The 21,828-nt window shown below is 49.7% G+C and overlaps 1 protein-coding gene across 3 annotated transcripts in view; it reads left to right on the top strand.

The window, feature by feature from the left end:
- The window catches only part of P3H2 (prolyl 3-hydroxylase 2), a 460,038-nt gene that overhangs the window by 419,002 nt on the left and 19,208 nt on the right, over positions 1 to 21,828 (top strand). For all 3 annotated transcript variants that reach the window (XM_069617454.1, XM_069617455.1, XM_069617456.1), the window contains exons 12-14: positions 1,134 to 1,251; positions 7,816 to 7,891; positions 13,764 to 13,904. In XM_069617454.1, coding sequence (XP_069473555.1) covers positions 1,134 to 1,251; positions 7,816 to 7,891; positions 13,764 to 13,904 — 335 coding nt within the window. The remainder of the gene's footprint in view (positions 1 to 1,133; positions 1,252 to 7,815; positions 7,892 to 13,763; positions 13,905 to 21,828) is intronic.

Here is a 21,828-nt window from a genome sequence, read left to right on the forward strand (position 1 = left end):
GGCCTAGCAGGATATCAGTAGAGGCCAGTCCGCTTCCATTCTTGCAGCGGGGTGACCAGAAACTCCAACACTGGTATAGCTATAAGATGTGCTTCTCTAAAACTAGATAAGGCCTCTGGGTGCTAAGTCATTGTTTCTCAGCAGCAGAAGCCACAGCATCGCAAGGCCAGAATCCACACAAAGTACTCAAACATAAGCCTCCTAGGGTTCTTGAATAGCAATGATTATCCTATCTCTAACATTGCCTGGACTAGAGCCGGCGTTTTGTGGGGTGTGTGCGCCTCCTGGTGGATTATTGAAGTAAGAAACCGCTATTACAAAATATCGTTTTACCATGGTCTCTACATTTCAATATCCCCCATACACATGTATCAGTAACTAAGATAAAAAGCTGGAAAATTCTAATGAAATATCGAGGATAAACAAAATCTTGATTTTGAAGTTGTGCAATAAACAAAAAAGTTGCATTTATAAGTATACATTTAACGAAAGAGCTGACCTAGCTCGAGAGCAGCGGAGCGCTGTGCAGAGTGTGGGCAGTCGGCATTTGGGCTGGCATCTTTTAACAGCAGCGCAGTACTGCGAGGTCTGTGCGTCGGTATGTGTGTCCATTGGAATCAGGCCTTGGTCAGGTGTTGTTGAAAGAGACATGTTTTGAGAGATTTGCGAAATTGGAGAATTGTGGTCGCATTCCAAGCCGACCTTGGGAATAGTATGCGCGAGACTTGCCTTCTCTCCCTCTCTGTCTCTCTCTCTCTCTCCGCGTCTTCCCCTTTGTCTCTTTCTACCTCTCTCTACCTCTGTCTCTTTATACCCCTCTATCTCTACATCTGTTGTTCTCCTGCCCTCTCCCTCCATTGGGTCTCCCTTTTTTTATTTTCCTCTCCTTTTACCAACTCACTTTCTCTTGCCGTCCTTCGTGCACTCTCTTCTTCAGTGTTCAAAGTGTGTACTATACCTTCCTTCCTTTTCCTTTGCTGTGCTTAATCACATGATCCTGATCGTATAGTCGTAGCTGTGGCCGCTGCATTATAAAGTGTCACCATGCTGTGCGTCTTCTGTGCACAGCACAGGACAGTGGGACACACATGCACTGTTGTGACCCCACCTTTTCCCCTTTCTTCCACTTGCAGGGCAACAGGATAAACGTAATGACCTGAGCCACCCCATCCACGCGGACAACTGCCTTCTTGACCCCGAGGCCAACGAGTGCTGGAAGGAGGCTCCGGCTTACACTTACAGGGACTACAGGTAGGGGCCAATCAGTACGGACCGGAACAGATGTGATGTTCTGCAGAATCCTATTCCAAATTTGCAGTATCACATCCTTATAACATCTGGGCTATGTTATGGTAACATGCTTTGGCATTTTGTCACAGGTAGAATTGATAAGGAGGGCAGAAACGGAACATTTGTTGCACGCCCATAGAGTGGTAAAGCGGATATAAACACGTACAACCTTCCAATGCAGGTTTTTTGCACTTGTTTTGAACACTCCTAGGTTTGGAGAATGACCCCCTTTGTGTTCTGTGATGTTATGTTGACTTGTACCATGCACCGATACCACCAAAGGGCAGTCTCCAGGTGCTCACGTAGCTCTGCAAGAAAGAGCACGGGGGTGGTTAATGAGGGAAGAATGATAGGATAGGTCCAGAACCAGGAGAAACTGCCGTCTGTGTGTGTTGGCTTGCAGACGTAGGCTGCGTGCACTGGCTCGTTGTGTCCGTACGTAAGGGTAAGGTCCAGTGTTCGGGTTTGTTTGTTGTAAGTGTGTGTTGCTTGTGCTGGGTTTGTGTTAGGGTATAGGTTTGCTAGACCAGTGGGCATGTACAGTGTTTGTGTGGTGTGTTTGAGGAGGTAGAAGTGGGTGGTTAGTGCTTTGGCTACTCGCTAAGTTCTTCTATGTGGCTGACCTACACAGTCCTATCTGTTGTGACAAATGACTAATATCCATAATTCCATGTAAGTGTGAGGCACCCTTAATCTTTTCAATTCTATATAAACTTGAGACGCATGGCTAAACTTCACAATTCTATCCAAGTGTGATGCATGGCTAGACTTCACAATTCTATCTAAGTGTGATGCATGGCTAGACTTCACAACTCTACCTGAATGGGACGCATGGGCAAAGATCATAAATATCCCTGTGACTGGGGCTTGGCCTGAGGCCAGCCAATTCCAAAAAGAGGTTGAGGGTAGAGACGGGTCACTGGTACTGCCATTCCGGCAAAATGCCACACCCAGAGGAAGTGAGAGGGTTTCCCCAAGGACCTCTACCAGCCTAAACCAGTCAGGACCAGTATTGAGGCAGCCATGATTAGCTCACAAAGAGCCCGCATCGTCAGAACGGCAATGTTTTAAAATGTATAATTGTCCTTGGAGGACTTAGGCTCTGCTGGTTGGAAGAGGTGCGGCTGGAACTGGGGCAGGTGGCACAGAGAATTAGGTTTGGGACTAGTGTCCAATCCGTACTGCCATTTTAAGGCCACCTAGACAAAGCAAGTCCTAGAAACCAAAATGGCCGGGAGCAGGATTTAAAAAAACACGCTGTGGTACCCCAATGGCTATCAAAAAAGGGTGAGGTACTGGTCTAAACAATGAAGTAAAATGCCTTGCACCTTTAGTGAAGCCATAATTAAAGCACAACAGCCACCAACCTAATCTGTAACCTAAATCATAGTGAAACAATCGCACTAGAGTAGAAATAGGACTGGGCACCTTCGAGGTCATGCTTAATCACATTCATGGAGATGATGAATTGTACCTCAAAGTTTTTTCCGGAGTGTTACTTAGGACAATGTTTTTAACACACATGAACACAATGTTTTCAACACACATGAACACAATGTTTTTAACACACATGAACACTTTTCAGGGATCCACTGTTTTTTGTGGAGACTAATTCTTATTCTAGTACCAATTAATGGGTGACCTCAAAGAGTAGTTTTCACAGAGGATTCCTCATAGTATATGGGGACTCCTGTCCTTAGGCATGGGGTGTTGGACTGCTCATTTTTTGGAGTCAGCAGTTTTGTTTTAAAAGAGCTTGGGGCCACATTTCAAAGAGGAACTATTTTTGATTTTATTGACCTTCATAGGAAGTGTGTGGTCCCCGAGATATGGATCACTCAGTGATTTTCCAAAGAAATGAACAAAATGTTCATAGAAAATTAAAAACAAGGAACTTCATCCATAGTACAATGTTGTATGGTCTAGTTCATCAAAAACTGTCCAATTCACTGTATTCCATCATTTTCTCTTTCGGATATTAACAGAAATGCTGTCATTGTTTTACTTTCAATGTTTTCAGTATTGTAAAGAATATTAGAACCCTGGGCAGGTCAATAACCCTTCCCATTGGTCACTTTTCCCTTTGCTTGTTTTTTTAGCTGAGAAAGTCGAGCACTAACAGCGCTTCACCCCCATCTAGCGGCCTTGTTCAAAGTTACATGTTCCTACAAATGGGGCCCGTTTTTCATTTGTTAGTTAAATGAATGAAAATAATAATCCTATATGATAAAAGGCCAGCTGCATGTTTATCCGATGCAGTCATGCGCAGCAGAGACTGCCCACTTTGCCTGTTGTCACTGCTAGAGGGAGCTGCAGCCTTAGAATAGTGTTAGTGTTATATATATATATATATATATATATATATATATATATATATATATATATATATATATATATATATATATATATATATATATATATATATATATATATATATATATATATAGAAAACCAAAACATGTTTTGTTTCCTATTAACATGAATTACAATCAGTCACAATCAAAGGCACACAACACTCTGGAATTGTATTTTCTTTTTTTTACATAAACTTTATTTGTGTTTGGCCATGGGTTCTAATAGCCTTATAGACCTCGCCCTCTGGCCGTACCGTGGTTATGGGCCCTCATACCTCATTAAATGCCCTTGCTACGCGGAGTCCTTTAACTTGGTCATTAGGGCCTATAACTCCTAGTATGGCCCTGGGCAAGGCCTATAAAACTATAACATACCCCCAAAGTTCAGAGATCATACTCTGAATTAAACACTGAGCCTGCGGTCCCATGCTTTGTCTTGGTTGTGTAGCCCCTGGATTCTTGGTTGTGTAGCCCCTGGGTTCTTGGTTGTGTAGTCCCCGGGTTCTTGGTTGTGTAGACCGTCTGTTCTCAGTTGGTTAGTCCTTCTGTTCTCAGTTGTGTAGTCCTTGTGTTCTTGGTTGTATAGCCCTAGTGTTCTCGGTAGTGTAGACCGTCTGTTCCCGGTTGTATAGTCCTTCTGTTCTTGGTTGTATAGTCCGTCTGTTCTTGGTTGTGTAGTCCTTCTGTTCTTGGTTGTCTAGACCGCCTGTTCTTGGTTGTCTAGACCGCCTGTTCTTGGTTGTGTAGCCCTAGTGTTTTTGGTTGTGTAGCCCTAGTGTTCTTGGTTGTGGAGCCCTAGTGTTCTTGGTTGTGTAGACCATCTGTTTTTGGTTATGTAGTCCTTGTGTTCTTGCTTGTGTAGCCCTAGTGTTCTTGTTTGTGTAGACCATCTGTTCTTGGTTATGTAGTCCTTGTGTTCTTGGTTATGTAGCCCTAGTGTTATTGGTTGTCTAGACCGCCTGTTCTTGGTTGTGTAGACCTATTATGCTTGGTTGTGTAGACCATCTGTTCTCAGTTGTGCAGCCCTAGTGTTCTTGGTTGTGTAGACCATCTGTTCTTGGTTATGTAGTCCTTGTGTTCTTGGTTGTATAGCCCTAGTGTTATTGGTATTGTAGACCGTCTGTTCTCAGTTGGTTAGTCCTTTTGTTCTCAGTTGTGTAGTCCTTGTGTTCTTGGTTGTGCAGCCCTAGTGTTCTTGTTTGCGTAGCTCTAGTGTTCTTGTTTGCGTAGCTCTAGTGTTCTTGGTTGTGTAGATCATCTGTTCTTGGTTATGTAGTCCTTGTGTTCTTGGTTGTGTAGCCCTAGTGTTCATGGTTATGTAGCCCTAGTGTTCTCAGTTGTGTAGTCCTTGTGTTCTTGCTTGTATAGTCCTTGTGTTCTTTGTTGTGTAGCCCTAGTGTTCTTTGTTGTGTAGCCCTAGTGTTCTTGGTTGTGTAGCCCTTGTGTTCTTGGTTGTGTAGCCCTTGTGTTCTTGGTAGTGTAGACCATCTGTTCTCAGTTGGTTAGTCCTTCTGTTCTTGGTTGTCTAGACCGCCTGTTCTTGGTTATGTAGTCCTTGTGCTCTTGGTTGTGTAGTCCTTGTGGTGTTGGTTGTCTAGACCGCCTGTTCTTGGTTGTGTAGCCCTAGTGTTCTTGGTTGTGTAGCCCCTGGGTTCTTGGTTGTGCAGTCATTGTGTTCTTGGTTGTGTAGTCCTTGTGTTCTTGGTTGTGTAGTCCTTGTGTTCTTGGTTGTGTAGCCCTAGTGTTCTTGGTTGTGTAGCCCCTGGGTTCTTGGTTGTGTAGTCCTTGTGTTCTTGGTTGTGCAGTCCTTGTGTTCTTGGTTGTGTAGCCCTAGTGTTCTCGGTTGTGTAGACCATCTGTTCTCAGTTGTGTAGTCCTTGTGTTCTTGGTTGTGTAGTCCTTGTGTTCTTGGTTGTGTAGCCCCTAGGTTATTGGTTGTGTAGTCCTTGTGTTCTTGATTGTGTAGCCCCTGGGTTCTTGGTTGTGTGGTCCTTGTGTTCTAGGTTGTGTGGGCCTAGTGTTCTTGGTTGTCTAGACCTCCTGTTCTTGGTTATGTAGTCCTTGTGTTCTTGGTTGTGGAGCCCTAGTGTTCTCGGTTGTGTAGACCATCTGTTCTCAGTTGTGTAGTCCTTGTGTTCTTGGTTGTGTAGCCCCTAGGTTCTTGGTTGTGTAGTCCTTGTGTTCTTGATTGTGTAGCCCCTGGGTTCTTGGTTGTGTGGTCCTTGTGTTCTTGGTTGTGTGGGCCTAGTGTTCTTGGTTGTGTAGCCCTCGTGTTCTTGGTTGTCTAGACCTCCTGTTCTTGGTTGTGTAGTCCTTGTGTTCTTGGTTGTCTAGACCGCCTGTTGAGGACTCTGACATGTGCAATGGGAAGTGACGCCACAGGTAGTGAGCATTCCTAAAGTGAAATAAGCACATTTCTTCCCCCACTGAAGAAAGTACTCAGGACAACTGAGCATTTGTCCCGAGTACTGATTTATTTATAACACGGCTGGCTAAATATAAAAGGCGCACACCTTTTATAAACCTTTTATACCCATGAATCTGTGAATAAAACATGTCCGTGTAGCAGAAGTTCAATATAAGGCATTTTACGGCATCATCATGAGACATTTGTGTAGTCTTGTGGCCAAGTGTCTTGCTTCTCAGCCGAGAGAGCTGTGTTTGAGCGCCCCCTAGTGCACTGTTTACTACAAGTGGGTACAGCAAAGAATTCTTGTTTTTAATTCTTGAAAATCCACAGCGGGTGTGGAGGGGCCGCACCCTCTTAAAAAAAAAAAGTGGGTTGGAGCCTTCTACCCTCGGGGTCTCTCAAATGGTGCCCTGGGAGGCCACAGTCCATTGCCGCTGCGAAAGCTAGCTTGCAATTTTAATTCTTTTTTACGCACATTGCATGCCAAAAAGAATCCTACAAAATGTCTAAATCACCACCTGTATCCATTATTTAGTTGTATTTAAATGAATTGGAATAAAAGTGACTAGGCTAGTTCGGGGTATTTGGGCTAGGCGGGTACTAGACGGTTTCCATGACTCCTGTAGACTGCATTTGGTGATGTGCTAAAGTCTGTGCTTAATTTGTGGGGGTGTTTGCCAGGGCTCAGCCCCGGCACTTATTTCTGACCCCCTGGCTCAGACTCATACTGATTATGAAGTAATGATAGCCCAAGCATCCATCACCCCCAATGAGTAGGTGTGAGCTGTAGTTTAACCCCAAATGTATTGGCACTGTAGGAAGCAGCTGTGTGTGGTGGCAGCAATGGCAGAGAACTGACCACCCGCAGTGTCACAAGCATGCTAGAAAATATTTGGGCCGTGGCACTTATTTTCTTACGAATGAAGCACTGGCTATTGTCCAGAAAATGTGTGTGGATTTCTCGAATTTTTCTGACCTAAGGGTTAAAGCGCCACTTACAGGAGGAGGGGTTCCATCTTCACTCAACATAAAGTGCACACTGTATGTGGCGTTAACACCCAATCCGGCAGGGTGGGACGGGTGTTAAGGCCATTAGCACCCCGGGTTAACAAAGTGGCAACCCGGGGTGCCAAAAACAAAAGGATTTTCCTTCCTACAATGTGCCGCGCGCAGCATCCCGTTGTACAAAGAAAAATCCTTTACCAACATGGCCGCCATGGAAAAGGAAGGCGGGGCGCCGTACAGAGCCCCTCTTCCCTTTCCATGGCAGCCATTCTGCAAAGAGAGGAAGGTGAGTCTGTGGTGGAAAATGCTGGCGAAGCCGCAATACGGTAAGTTTGGACGGGGGATTTAAAAAAAAAAAAGCAGATGGGGTGGGGAAGATGGCAGCAGGGGGAGCCAGCCGTCAGGCATCTCGGAACGCGGGTTTACACCGACGGTTCAAGACCACGTTCCTAGCCACGTGATTGGCTGGCTCCCCCCGCCCAGGTGCTAATGTAAGTTAATGCCTGGTGAGGTGTATTTCTTGCATGAATTTAGGCACGTCAATGATGCCATGAACCCAGAAGTCACTCCTCATCATAGGTCTCCTTCGATGCTCTTGCTCAGTTTCTACCTCTTTTATGATCTAAAGTTGACAAATGTTGTCTCTGCTGACCAGGCCTTACCTGGATGGTTTCTCACAAGACCATTGCTCGACTGTGATTGCTTGGTACAAATGAGAAAAGCCTTTTAATAACAATCCCTTGCCTTTGTCTTCAGCGCCCTCCTGTACCTGAACGGGGATTTCGATGGCGGCGAGTTTGTCTTTACAGAAATGGATGCCAAGACGGTGACAGTAAGCATCTCCTTGAGGGGGCAGTGCTTCTCACTGCATTTCCTGTGACGGTGCACACCTTGTTATATGCCCTTCTTCTGTACAGTGGAGTAACTTTGCTGAAAATGTTGGGAGGACATGACATCTAAATGAAAGGGCACCTGCCAAAATGCTGTGCCACAAAAATTGGGAAAACCCATGCCCCCGCCCCTTAAAATTACACTCATGCCGCTATATGACTTAACCTATGAACCCCATGGTTGGCTGCACAGGGGTAGGGCAAGAGTGATCTATAGAGGAAGCAAGGTTATTTCCATAGTACCCATCCGTAAAGGCGACCAGAGCTGGGACCGAGGCTGTGCCATACGTGGCAAGTGTGACATGCCACCGGCTCTTCCCCAGCCAAGCCGGCCTGTTGGGAAATCTATTAGCCAGTTTCTTCTCTCTCCATCAGAGTAGCAACTATCACCAGAGATTAAGCCACCTTCTTGCACATTCTCGTCTTTCAAAATCTGCATCTGTGATCCACGACCTACACACGGGGCAGTATTCTGTGTCCCACGACCTTTGAACTGCATACTTAGGTATGTTCCGTACTCCGCTGATGCAATTTATCAGTGTTAGGTTGCCCACTGTTCTCCAAATGGCAAAGTGCACCTCTGTGTGCCTAATAAAAATATGCCTTTCAAATTCAAAAGAAGACAGTTACCTATAAGTTTAGCCTTTTCAATTACCATTAATAAGCCCCTTTCTGGGAGTGATCAGTGGTAATTCCGATATTTTTGGGAACATTAGAATGTATCAAACAAACCTGTGCTATTAATTCAAATGTTCATTCCTTCTGAGCATGCAATGCACACTGGGTGCGGTGCTCGTTTCCTCTGTCGGAATGCTCACCCTGATAGTGACATGTGTGCAAAGCATGAGACACATGTATGCACCGCTTTGGACAGTTTCGTTGTTGAAGTTTGGGCTGCCGAGCAAAGGACGACTTTCAGATGCAGTCTGTGAACATGTGCCTTTGGGAGAGTTGGGCGGGGGCAGAGAGCTTCCTGGACTTGTGAGGGTTTGGGCCTCAGATCTACATGGAATGGTGCTCCGGCAAGACAGTGTTTTTGCTCCATCTTGTTCCGGACCAACTCCTCCCCGGTTAGCTTGCATATACTGTCATCTTAAGCACTGATCAAACTCGGACTGGCCTACAGGGCAATAGGCCCATGGCCGAAGCAAAAACACAAAATGCTAGCGCGGGCCACATTTTTGGCCAACGTGGCCCAGTTTGCGATCCTGGCACTGATACATGCAGTGCTATGGATGACCGTATATTTAAGGCAAACACTGCATTCTCAGTACATGGAGCCGTACTGGAACTAAACACTCTCTACACAAATAGGATGCGGTTTCCAGCAACTCCGGTTGGCCTAAAAGGGACCTGCGCAGAAACGGCCAGTGTCTGAATGTCCGACTTCGAACCATTCGATGTGCAAGGTCGATAAAATGGACGCTTCTGCCATCTAGTGGCCACGGTGGGAATTGATAGTCACTGTGACACTACATGTTTTCACATTAGAATTCTGAATATAATAAGCAAAGCATTAGTGCAGACTATTGTGTGTGCATTGTCCAGGAGAATTTCTGGTTCTTAAACCGCCGTCCCCGTTCACGAGGAGCATTTGCAGCTGTTTAACTTGATGATGTAAGTGGCGCCTCCATGCCACAGGGGAGCATTGGACAAAGGGTGCAGCCCCCTTGACCTCTATCTCTGATCAAGTGCCACCTCCGCTGTTTTTACAGAAAAGCCTCCTGTAAAAAGACCCTTTCAGGAGACATGGGCCAAACAAACTGAAATATCAGCCTGCCAAGAACCTGCAACGAATACAGGAAGCACATCTCGTATTGACAGACCTTAACAATAAAAACAAAAAAAGCTAATCTTTGACGTCCGCAAAAGAGCTCCAGTTGGGATGGAATAGAGCTGCTTGTGCTGGAATAGAGCTGCGTGTGCTGGAATAGAGCTGCTTGTGCTGGAATAGAGCTGCTTGTGCTGGAATAGAGCTGCTTGTGATGGAATAGAGCTGCGTGTGATGGAATAGAGCTCCCTGTGATGGAATAGAGCTGCGTGTGCTAGAATAGAGCTGCGTGTGTTGGAATAGAGCTGCTTGTGTTGGAATAAAGCTGCTTGTGATGAAATAGAGCTGCTTGTGATGGAATAGAGCTGCTTGTGATGGAATAGAGCTGCTTGTGATGGAATAGGGCTGCTTGTGCTGGAATAGAGCTGTGTGTGCTGGAATAGAGCTGCTTGTGATGGAATAGAGCTGCGTGTCATGGAATAGAGCTGTGTGTACTGGAATAGAGCTGCTTGTGTTGGAATAGAGCTGCTTGTGTTGGAATACAGCTGCTTGTGATGGAATAGAGATGCTTGTGATGGAATAGAGCTGCTTGTTTTGGAATAGAGCTGAATGTGATGGAATAGAGCTGCTTGTGATGGAATAGAGCTTCTTGTGATGGAATAGAGCTGCTTGTGTTGGAATAGAGCTGCCTGTGTTGGAATAGAGCTGCCTGTGTTGGAATAGAGCTGCCTGTGTTGGAATAGAGCTGCTTGTGTTGGAATAGAGCTGCTTGTGTTGGAATAGAGCTGCTTGTGTTGGAATAGAGCTGCTTGTGATGGAATAGAGCTGCCTGTGTTGGAAAAGAGCTGCCTGTGGTAGAATAGAGCTGCTTGTGATGGAATAGAGCTGCTTGTGTTGGAATAGAGCTGCTTGTGATGGAATAGAGCTGCCTGTGATGGAATAGAGCTGCTTGTGATGCAATAGAGCTGCGTGTGATGGAATAGAGCTGCGTGTGATGGAATAGGGCTGCTTGTGCTGGAATAGGGCTGCTTGTGCTGGAATAGAGCTGTGTGTGCTGGAATAGAGCTACTTGTGATGGAATAGAGCTGTTTGTGATGGAATAGAGCTGCGTGTACTGGAATAGAGCTGCTTGTGATGGAATAGAGCTGCTTGTGTTGGAATAGAGCTGCTTGTGTTGGAATAGAGCTGCTTGTGATGGAATAGAGCTGCTTGTTTTGGAATAGAGCTGCATGTGATGGAATAGAGCTGCTTGTGATGGAATAGAGCTGCTTGTGATGGAATAGAGCTGCTTGTGATGGAATAGAGCTGCTTGTGATGGAATAGAGCTCCTCGTGGTGGCCTCAGTACAGATCCCTTTGATGCAGTGATGGGTTTTTACTCCTGTCCCTTGATCTTTTGATTAAGATAATGAATGGAGCTGCTTGTGTTGGAATAGAGCTGCTTGTGTTGGAATAGAGCTGCTTGTGATGGAATAGAGCTGCTTGTGATGGAATAAAGCTGCTTGGGTTGGAATAGAGCTGCGTGTGATAGAGCTGCTTGTGATAGAGCTGCTTGTGATGGAAGAGAGCTGCTTGTGATGGAATAGAGCTGCTTGTGTTGGAATAGAGCTGCTTGTGCTGGAATAGAGCTGCTTGTTATAGAGCTGCTTATGATGGAATAGAGCTGCTTGTGATGGAATAGAGCTGCTTGTGTTGGAATAGAGCTGCTTGTGTTGGAATAGAGCTGCTTGTGATGGAATAGAGCTGCTTGTGATGGAATAGAGCTGCTTGTGTTGGAATAGAGCTGCTTGTGATTGAATAGAGCTGCTTGTGATAGAGCTGCTTGTGATGGAATAGAGCTCCTCGTGGTGGCCTCAGTACAGATCCCTTTGATGGAGTGTTCGGTTTTTACTCCTGTCCCTTGATCTTTTGATTAAGATAATGAATGGAGCTGCTTGTGTTGGAATAGAGCTGCTTGTGTTGGAATAGAGCTGCTTGTGATGGAATAGAACTGCTTGTGATGGAATAGAGCTGCTTGGGTTGGAATAGAGCTGCTTGTGATAGAGCTGCCTGTGATGGAATAGAGCTGCTTGTGATGGAATAGAGCTGCTTGTGTTGGAATAGAGCTGCTTGTGATGGAATAGAGCTGCTTGTGATAGAGCTGCTTGTGATGGAATAGAGCTCCTCGTGGTGGCCTCAGTACAGATCCCTTTGATGTTGGGTTTTACTCCTGTCCCTTGATCTTTTGATTAAGATAATGAATGGAGCTGCTTGTGTTGGAATAGAGCTGCTTGTGATGGAATAGAGCTGCTTGTGATGGAATAGAGCTGCTTGTGATGGAATAGAGCTGCTTGTGATGGAATAGAGCTGCTTGTGATAGAGCTGCTTGTGATGGAATAGAGCTGCTTGTGGTGGAATAGAGCTGCTTGTGGTGGAATAGAGCTGCTTGTGATAGAGCTGCTTGTGATGGAATAGAGCTGCTTGTGATGGAATAGAGCTGCTTGTGTTGGAATAGAGCTGCTTGTGATGGAATAGAGCTGCTTGTGATAGAGCTGCTTGTGATGGAATAGAGCTGCTTGTGATGGAATAGAGCTCCTCGTGGTGGCCTCAGTACAGATCCCTTTGATGTTGGGTTTTACTCCTGTCCCTTGATCGTTTGATTAAGATAATGAATGGAGCTGCTTGTGATGGAATAGAGCTGCTTGTGATGTAATAGAGCTGCTTGTGATGGAATAGAGCTGCTTGGGTTGGAATAGAGCTGCTTGTGATAGAGCTGCTTGTGATGGAATAGATAGAGCTGCTTGTGATGGAATAGAGCTGCTTGTGATGGAATAGAGCTGCTTGTGTTGGAATAGAGCTGCTTGTGATGGAATAGAGCTGCTTGTGATAGAGCTGCTTGTGATGGAATAGAGCTGCTTGTGATGGAATAGAGCTCCTCGTGGTGGCCTCAGTACAGATCCCTTTGATGCAGTGTTGGGTTTTTACTCCTGTCCCTTGATCTTTTGATTAAGATAAAGAATGGAGCTGGCTCCCATTATCCGCCTCCTCACCCTTTTCCCCAATGCTTTCCCATCACAGACCACAATCTGGCTCCCACTGGATGGGGTCACAGTCAGCGCAGGTCAATGGGCCGGCTCTTGCCGGGTCCGAGATCCGGTAACAGGCGTCTCCCCGGACCTTGGACCCAGCCTGCCTCAGCCGTCTCCCCTGACAAGGCTGTACTGAGCCCCCAGCTTCGCAGAGGGGGAAGTGTACACCCCTTACTCACGCTTTGTGGTTTTCATTACTCTGTAGCTCCGGTGCCTGTAGGTCCCTATGTGAAATGGGAATGACCAATCAAGTGATTGCAATGAATTGATGACTATGGGGGTCATTACGACCTGCCGGGCACCGGTAATGACACCGGTGCTGGTAATCCCTTTGCAGCCCCGACCTTAACGCCTGGTTTTACCAGGCGTTACCAGGCATTATGGATGGGACCCGCAAAGGGATACCGGGGTCAATAACGGTACCGCAATTCGCGGTACTGTTATTGATGCCTTCCCTCTTCCCATTGAGCCTTATGGGGGCTCAAATGGGAATGGGGAATGGCTTTTCAAATGGGGATTTAGCGGTCCCGCCAAGGTTGGACTGGACCGGTAAGTCCCCATACCACCAAGTCGGTGGCGGTACAGGTATTGGTGCTAGTCATGGTGCTAATAGCGCCATGACTAGCACCAACCAAGGAATGAGGGCCATGACTCCGTTATAATTCACTTCAACAGCTTTACTTTGTGGGAAATTAAATATGTATGTTTGTTTTGTGGGTTACGGGTGAGGAGTGGTGTGGGGGTTTCTGACTATGGAGGACCCCACCTCTGGCCCTTGTCCCTATTGCCGGTCTGCCCCCATGCAGGGGAGGCAGCTCGTTGGAGTTGGCACTGGGGTAGGCACCCAGGCCCTGCAGAAAGCCAAGCTGGGAATTGGGCATAGCTTCAGAGTGCAGAGGAGCGTCACCTCATGTAAGATGCCTGTGGTTGCCTGCCAGGCCTTCTAACACTGCCTCCTTGTGGGTTTGCCTTGCAGGCCTCCATCAAGCCCAGATGTGGGCGCCTGGTCGGCTTCTCGTCTGGAGGAGAGAACCCTCACGGGGTGAAAGCGGTGACCCGCGGGCAGAGGTGTGCAGTGGCGCTCTGGTTTACCTTGGACCCGCTCTATAGAGAATTGGTGAGTACCTGGCACTTTCAGTGGTTGGAACGGAGGACGGCAGGAAATATTCCATGAATGTATTCATGTAGGAGTGCGGGGGGGAGAGGGGGCACAGCGGCGTCAGGATACTGCGTTACAGGAACACATAGTCCTGCTCCTGGCTTGAACTTTCTCCTTAAGCCTAACCACTCCTGTGTTTATTAATGCTGTTCATTTGATTTGTGTACAGTGGCAAACCTCCACACTACACAATCCTGCACAACCTCACTAAGACAGATGTAGACTACACTTGCTGTCCTCGGTTTCCAAGGTACGGCCCTCCTCTTCCAGGGTGCAGCCCTCGGCATCCAGGGTACAGCCCTCCTCTTCCAGGTTACAGCCCTCGGCATCCAGGTTACAGCCTTCGGCATCCAGGGTACAGCCCTCCTCTTCCAGGGTACTGCACAGCCCTCCTCTTCCAGAGTACAGGTCTCGGCTTCCATGATACAGCTATCCTCTTCCAGGGTACAGCCCTCGGCTTCCAGGGTGCAGCCCTCCTCTTCCAGGGTACAGCCCTCCTCTTCCAGGGTACAGCCCTCGGCTTCCAGGGTACAGCCCTCGGCTTCCAGGGTACAGGTCTCGGCTTCCAGGGTACAGTCCTCCTCTTCCAGGGTACAGCCCTCCTCTTCCAGGGTAAGCCCTCCTCTTCCAGGGTACAGGTCTCGGCTTCCAGGGTAGAGGTCTCAGCTTCCAGGGTACAACTCTCCTCTTCCAGGGTACAGCTCTCCTCTTCCAGGGTACAGCCCACGGCATCCAGGGTACAGCCCTCCTCTTCCATTTTACAGCCCTCGGCATCCAGGGTACAGCTCTCCTCTTCCAGGGTAAAGCCCTCCTCTTCCAGGGTATAGGTCCCGGCTTCCAGGCTACAGCCCTCGGCTTCCAGGCTACAGCCCTTGGCATCCAGGGTACAGCCCTCCTCTTCCAGGGTACAGCCCTCCTCTTCCAGGTTACAGCCCTCCTCTTCCAGGTTACAGCCCTCCTCTTCCAGGGAACAGCCCTCCTCTTCCAGGGAACAGCTCTCCTCTTCCAGGGTACAGCCCTCCTCTTCCAGGTTACAGCCCCTGGCATCCAGGGAACAGCTCTCCTCTTCCAGGGTACAGCTCTCCTCTTCCAGGGTACAGCCCTCCTCTTCCAGGGTACAGCCCTCCTCTTCCAGGTTACAGCTCTCCTCTTCCAGGGAACAGCTCTCCTCTTCCAGGGAACAGCCCTCGGCTTCCAGGGTACAGGTCTCGGCTTCCAGGGTACAGGTCTCGGCTTCCAGGGTACAGGTCTCGGCTTCCAGGGTACAGGTCTCGGCTTCCAGGGTACAGGTCTCGGCATCCAGGGTACAGGTCTCGGCTTCAGGGTACAGCCCTCGGCTTCCAGGGTACAGCCCTCCTCTTCTAGGGTACAGCCCTCGGCATCCAGGGTACAGCCCTCGGCATCCAGGGTACAGCTCTCCTCTTCCAGGGTACAGCCCTCCTCTTCCAGGTTACAGCCCCCGGCATCCAGGGAACAGCCCTCCTCTTCCAGGGAACAGCCCTCCTCTTCCACGGAACAGCCCTCCTCTTCCACGGAACAGCCCTCCTCTTCCAGGGTACAGCCCTCGGCATTCAGGGTACAGCCCTTGATATCCAGGGTACAGCTCTCCTCTTCCAGGGTACAGCCCTCCTCTTCCAGGTTACAGCCCCCGGCATCCAGGGAACAGCTCCCCTCTTCCACGGAACAGCCCTCCTCTTCCAGGGTACAGCCCTCGGCATTCAGGGTACAGCCCTTGGCATCCAGGGTACAGCTCTCCTCTTCCAGGGTACAGCCCTCCTCTTCCAGGTTACAGCCCCCGGCATCCAGGGAACAGCTCTCCTCTTCCAGGGAACAGCTCTCCTCTTCCAGGGTACAGGTCTCGGCTTCCAGGGTACAGCCCTCGGCTTCCAGGGTACAGCCCTCGGCTTCCAGGGTACAGCCCTCCTCTTCTAGGGTACAGCCCTCCTCTTCTAGGGTACAGCCCTCCTCTTCCAGGGTACAGCCCTCCTCTTCCAGGGTACAGCCCTCGGCTTCCAGGACACAGCCCTCGGTTTCCAGGATACAGCCCTCCTCTTCCAGGGTACAGGTCTCGGCTTCCAGGGTACAGACCTCAGCTTCCAGGGTACAGCCCTCCTCTTCCAGGGTACAGGTCTGGGCTTCCAGGGTACAGCCCTCAACTTCCAGGGTACAGCCCTCGGCTTCCAGGGTACAGCCCTCAGCTTCCAGGGTACAGCCCTCGGCTTCCAGGGTACAGCCCTCGGCATCCAGGGTACAGCTCTCCTCTTCCAGGGTACACCCCTCCTTTTCCAGGTTACAGCCCCCGGCATCCAGGGAACAACTCTCCTCTTCCAGGGTACAGGCCTCCTCTTCCAGGGTACAGGTCTCGGCTTCCAGGGTACAGCCCTCCTCTTCCAGGGTACAGCCCTCGTCATCCAGGTTACAGCCCTCCTCTTCCAGGGTACAGCCCTCCTCTTCCAAGGTACAGCCCTCCTCTTCCAGGGTACAGCCCTCCTCTTCCAGGGTACAGCCCTCCTCTTCCAGGGTACAGCCCTCCTCTTCCAGGGTACAGCCCTCCTCTTCCAAGGTACAGCCCTCCTCTTCCAGGGTACAGGTCTCGGCTTCCAGGGTACAGCATTCGGCTTCCAGGGTACAGCCCTCGGCTTCCAAGGTACAGCCCTCAGCTTCCAAGGTACAGCCCTCGGCTTCCAAGGTACAGCCCTCGGCTTCCAAGGTACAGCCCTCGGCATCCAGGGTACAGCCCTCGGCATCCAGGGTACAGCTCTCCTCTTCCAGGGTACAGCCCTCCTCTTCCAGGGTACAGCCCTCCTCTTCCAGGTTACAGCCCCCTGCATCCAGGGAACAGCTCTCCTCTTCCAGGGAACAGCCCTCCTCTTCCAGGGTACAGGTCTCGGCTTCCCGGGCACAGCCCTCCTCTTCCAGGGCACAGCCCTCGGTATCCAGGGTACAGCCCTCCTCTTCCAGGGTACAGCCCTCCTCTTCCAGGGTACAGCCCTCCTATTCCAGGGTACAGGTCTCGGCTTCCAGGGTACAGGTCTCGGCTTCCAGGGCACAGCTCTCCTCTTCCAGGGAACAGCCCTCAGCATCCAGGGTACAGCCCTCAGCATCCAGGGTACAGCCCTCAGTATCCAGGGTACAGCCCTCAGTATCCAGGGTACAGCCCTCAGCATCCAGGGTACAGCCCTCGGCATCCAGGGTACAGCCCTCGGCATCCAGGGTACAGCTCTCCTCTTCCAGGGTACAGCCCTCCTCTTCCAGGTTACAGCCCCCGGCATCCAGGGAACAGCTCTCCTCTTCCAGGGAACAGCTCTCCTCTTCCAGGGAACAGCTCTCCTCTTCCAGGGAACAGGTCTCGGCTTCCAGGGTACAGGTCTTGGCTTCCAGGGTACAGCCCTCGGCATCCAGGGTACAGCCCTCGGCATCCAGGGTACAGCCCTCCTCTTCCAGGGTACAGCCCTCCTCTTCCAGCGTACAGCCCTCCTCTTCCAGGGTACAGCCCTCGGCTTCCAGGACACAGCCCTTGGCTTCCAGGACACAGCCCTCGGCTTCCAGGATACAGCCCTCCTCTTCCAGGGTACAGGTCTCGGCTTCCAGGGTACAGCCCTCGGCTTCCAGGGTACAGCCCTCGGCTTCCAGGGTACAGCCCTCTGCATCCAGGGTACAGCCCTCTGCATCCAGGGTACACCCCTCCTTTTCCAGGTTACAGCCCCCGGCATCCAGGGAACAACTCTCCTCTTCCAGGGTACAGCCCTCCTCTTCCAGGGTACAGGTCTCGGCTTCCAGGGTACAGGTCTCGGCTTCCAGGGTACAGCCCTCCTCTTCTAGGGTACAGCCCTCCTCTTCCAGGGTACAGCCCTCCTCTTCCAGGGTACAGCCCTCAGCATCCAGGGTACAGCCCTCCTCTTCCAGGGTACAGGTCTCCGCATCCAGGGTACAGCCCTCGACATCCAGGGTACAGCCCTCGGCATCCAGGGTACAGCCCTCGGCATCCAGGGTACAGCCCTCAGCATCCAGGGTACAGCCCTCGGATCCAGGGTACAGCTCTCCTCTTCCAGGGTACAGACCTCCTCTTCCAGGTTACAGCCCCCGGCATCCAGGGAACAGCTCTCCTCTTCCAGGGTACAGCCCTCCTCTTCCAGGGTACAGCCCTCCTCTTCCAGGGTACAGCCCTCCTCTTCCAGGGTACAGCCCTCCTCTTCCAGGGTACAGCCCTCCGCTTCCAGGACACAGCCCTCGGTTTCCAGGCTACAGCCCTCCTCTTCCAGGGTACAGGTCTCGGCTTCCAGGGAACAGCCCTCAGCTTCCAGGGTACAGCCCTCCTCTTCCAGGGTACAGGTCTCGGCTTCCAGGGTACAGCCCTCAGCTTCCAGGGTACAGCCCTCGGCTTCCAGGGTACAGCCCTCGGCTTCCAGGGTACAGCCCTCGGCATCCAGGGTACAGCTCTCCTCTTCCAGGGTACACCCCTCCTTTTCCAGGTTACAGCCCCCGGCATCCAGGGAACAACTCTCCTCTTCCAGGGTACAGGCCTCCTCTTCCAGGGTACAGGTCTCGGCTTCCAGGGTACAGCCCTCGGCATCCAGGTTACAGCCCTCCTCTTCCAGGGTACAGCCCTCCTCTTCCAGGGTACAGCCCTCCTCTTCCAGGGTACAGCCCTCGGCTTCCTGGGTACAGGTCTCGGCTTCCTGGGTACAGGTCTCCTCTTCCAGGGTACAGCCCTCGGCATCCAGGGTACAGCCCTTGGCATCCAGGGTACAGCCCTCGGATCCAGGGTACAGCTCTCCTCTTCCAGGTTACATCCCCCGGCATCCCGGGAACAGCTCTCCTCTTCCAGGGTACAGCCCTCCTCTTCCAGGTTACAGCCCTCGGCTTCCAGGGAACAGGTCTCGGCTTCCAGGGGTACAGGTCTCGGCTTCCAGGGGTACAGGTCTCGGCTTCCAAGGTACAGCCCTCGGCGTCCAGGGTACAGCCCTCGGCTTCCAGGGTACAGCCCTCAGCATCCAGGGTACAGCTCTCCTCTTCCAGGGTACAGCCCTCCTCTTCCAGGTTACAGCCCTGGCATCCAGGGTACAGCCCTCGACTTCCAGGGTACAGCCCTCTTCTTCCAGGGTACAGCCCACCTCTTCCAGGGTACAGCCCTCTGCTTCCAGGGTACAGCCCTCGGCATCCAGGGTACAGCCCTCGGCATCCAGGGAACAGCTCTCCTCTTCCAGGGAACAGCCCTCCTCTTCCAGGGTACATGTCAGAAATAAAGGATTGTGGAGTAAACGAAAGCAGGTACGGAGAAACTACACTTCCCAGTAGGCATTGTAGTTTCAGGGGGCCGTTAGGTCACAGCTGCTAGTGATCTGCAATTAGTGCGGGTCTTCATAACGGCCGCTCGCCCATGCTTCAGTGCTGTTGATTAATGAATGGAGAGCACGGGCGGCGGCGGCGACGGCAGCAGGCAGGAGCAAAGCAGAAGGCTGAGAAGGCGTGAAGGAATCACGCTTGCTATGCCGTGTGAAATCTTGATTCCTGGGCTACGGCGATGAAGACTTGATTACTGCCTTATTCTCTGCAGGTCCGGGTCTGTCACGGATGACTCCCCGGGCCATAAAGCTAAGTGGTGCCTATGTTTATTTTACTTGCTGGGCTGCGGCGGTGAAAACTTGTTTATTGCCTCATTCTCTTCAGGTCCGGGTCAGTCACGGATGACTCCCCGGGCCATAAAGTTAAGTTGTGTTAAGTTTAGTGACTTGCAGAGATACGGCGGGGATTTTGGGAATCTCTGACTTTCAATGCAGTTATGTTTACGCTGGTCTGTGACAGTGATTTGTAAAATACAAATGATGCCCCCATTTTTGTGAAGCTAATTTTGCTGAATGCAAGAGAGATATTTTGTTAGTAAGCCTGTTACATGGATACTAGGTGCCTTCCCAGTGCATTGTTTCATGAATTATGAAGTATCTGGGTGGGACAAGGTTATGCACACAATATTGACAAGGCATGTTCTCTAATGCAAATGGTTTTCTTTGTATACGCACAAGGTTTTGTAAGGTTACGTGAATTCAGGAGTCAGGTCAGGTTGCAGGAGTAATAATTGAAGAATTCCTTCAATTAAACTAGGTGTTCTTATTTTGTATATGTCTTGTTCTCCCTTCCTTTCCTTTATTTATCCATCCCCTTTCCCTAACTCCGTCTTCCCCCCATTGGCTGCCACGTGGCTACCTGTAATTCTAAAGTCAGGCGCCCGTGCCAACCACGGTGGGAGGGGTCGATCCATTTGGCTTCTGTGGTTCGGGAGAGAGGATTGAAACCCACTCTCCCTTAAGTTCAGAGATCTTGACAGAATCAACAGCCCCCGTATTCGGGAGTACTGAACCACCCAGGCCAAATGGATAACCCTCCTTCTTTAGCAGAAGTGTTAAAGGTACTACAAGATATTCAGGTGGAATTGATACATGTAAGGCAGGAATCTAGTACGTTGAAGAATCAAGTGCAAGGATTAGTAGCACAAGGGACACCATTGGAGGAAGCAGGGTCGTCTACAAGTAGAACGCCCACTGTGGTGGTTCAAGCACCCAGTAGTGTGCCGTTAGCACCACCGGAAAGATTTTCTGGGGATCCAAAAAAATACATGACGTTCTTGACCCAGTGTAGATTACATTTTTTGTGTAAACCATCAGCCTTTGAGACTACTCAAGCAAGAACTGCCTTTGTGATTTCATACCTAACAGGAGATGCAGCTGCTTGGGCGATGCCTTTGGTACAAAAAGATGATCAATTATTGTATAATTGGGATAATTTCCAGGCTGAATTCGGTAGATTATTTGATCGAAGGGAAGTGTCATTGGCGCAAGACAAGGAGTTATTGGCTTTAAAACAGGGTACCAGAGATCTAGTTTCGTATGTGACCCACTTTAATAGACTGATAATCGAAACAGATTGGCCAGAGAATAAACGAACTGTTCTATTCTATCAAGGATTGAAGGAAGAACTAAAGGACGCCATGGCACAGGTGGAGCCTCAACCCAACACATGTACAGCTATGATTGATTTAGCATTAAGGTTGGATCATAGAATGAATGAGCGAAAGGGAGATAGGAAAAAATCCGAGGTGGTACCTTTTGTACGATTGGATAGAGGTAGGGTGAACAGAAACAGTGAAGGGGAACCTATGCAGATTGGAGGAGTTAGGGGACCATTATCGACCACAGAAAAGGAACAGAGAAAGGCTAATAATTTATGCTTGTATTGTGGCCAGCCAGGACACTATATCCGTACTTGTCCAAATACTCCTAAGAAGGTAGGGAATGGAGATAAGAGCAAGGTCGAGTCGGGAAAAGGAGTGGGCCGGCCTTAGGGGGAACAAAGGTGTCAGGCTCAGTGGTAGAAAAGTTCCCCACGTGGGTAGCAAATACTTCAAGAAAAGGTAATTCTCACTTGTATATACTAGTAACTTTGATTTTTGCCTGTAATAAACAGATGGTGTCAGCCATGATAGATTCAGGGGCTACTGGAAATTTTATTGACATTGATTTGGCCAAAAGACTAGGGTTGCCTTTGAGAGAAAAGACTCAAGTGGAAGGGGTACAGTCGGTGGATGGGTCACCTTTAATTTCGGGACCCATTTGTCAGCAAACTCAAACCCTAGAAATGAGGTGTCAGTCTGGCCATGTGGAGGATATCATACTAGATCTCATAGCAGCTCCCCAGTTCGGTCTTATTTTAGGAATTCCTTGGTTAACTCAGCATAATCCAAGAATTGATTGGGTAGCTAGAGAGATATTTTTTGAAAGTACGGAATGTATGGGTCACATTGAAGAAGAAGTGAGCCCTGCATTGTTTTTGGCAGATCAACCACCAGCAGCACAAGTAGTGGGGGCGGTGGGAGCACAGGTTCCAG

Source organism: Ambystoma mexicanum, chromosome 10, assembly GCF_040938575.1.
Source record: "Ambystoma mexicanum isolate Mex_15411 chromosome 10, UKY_AmexF1_1, whole genome shotgun sequence".
NCBI lineage: Eukaryota > Metazoa > Chordata > Amphibia > Caudata > Ambystomatidae > Ambystoma > Ambystoma mexicanum.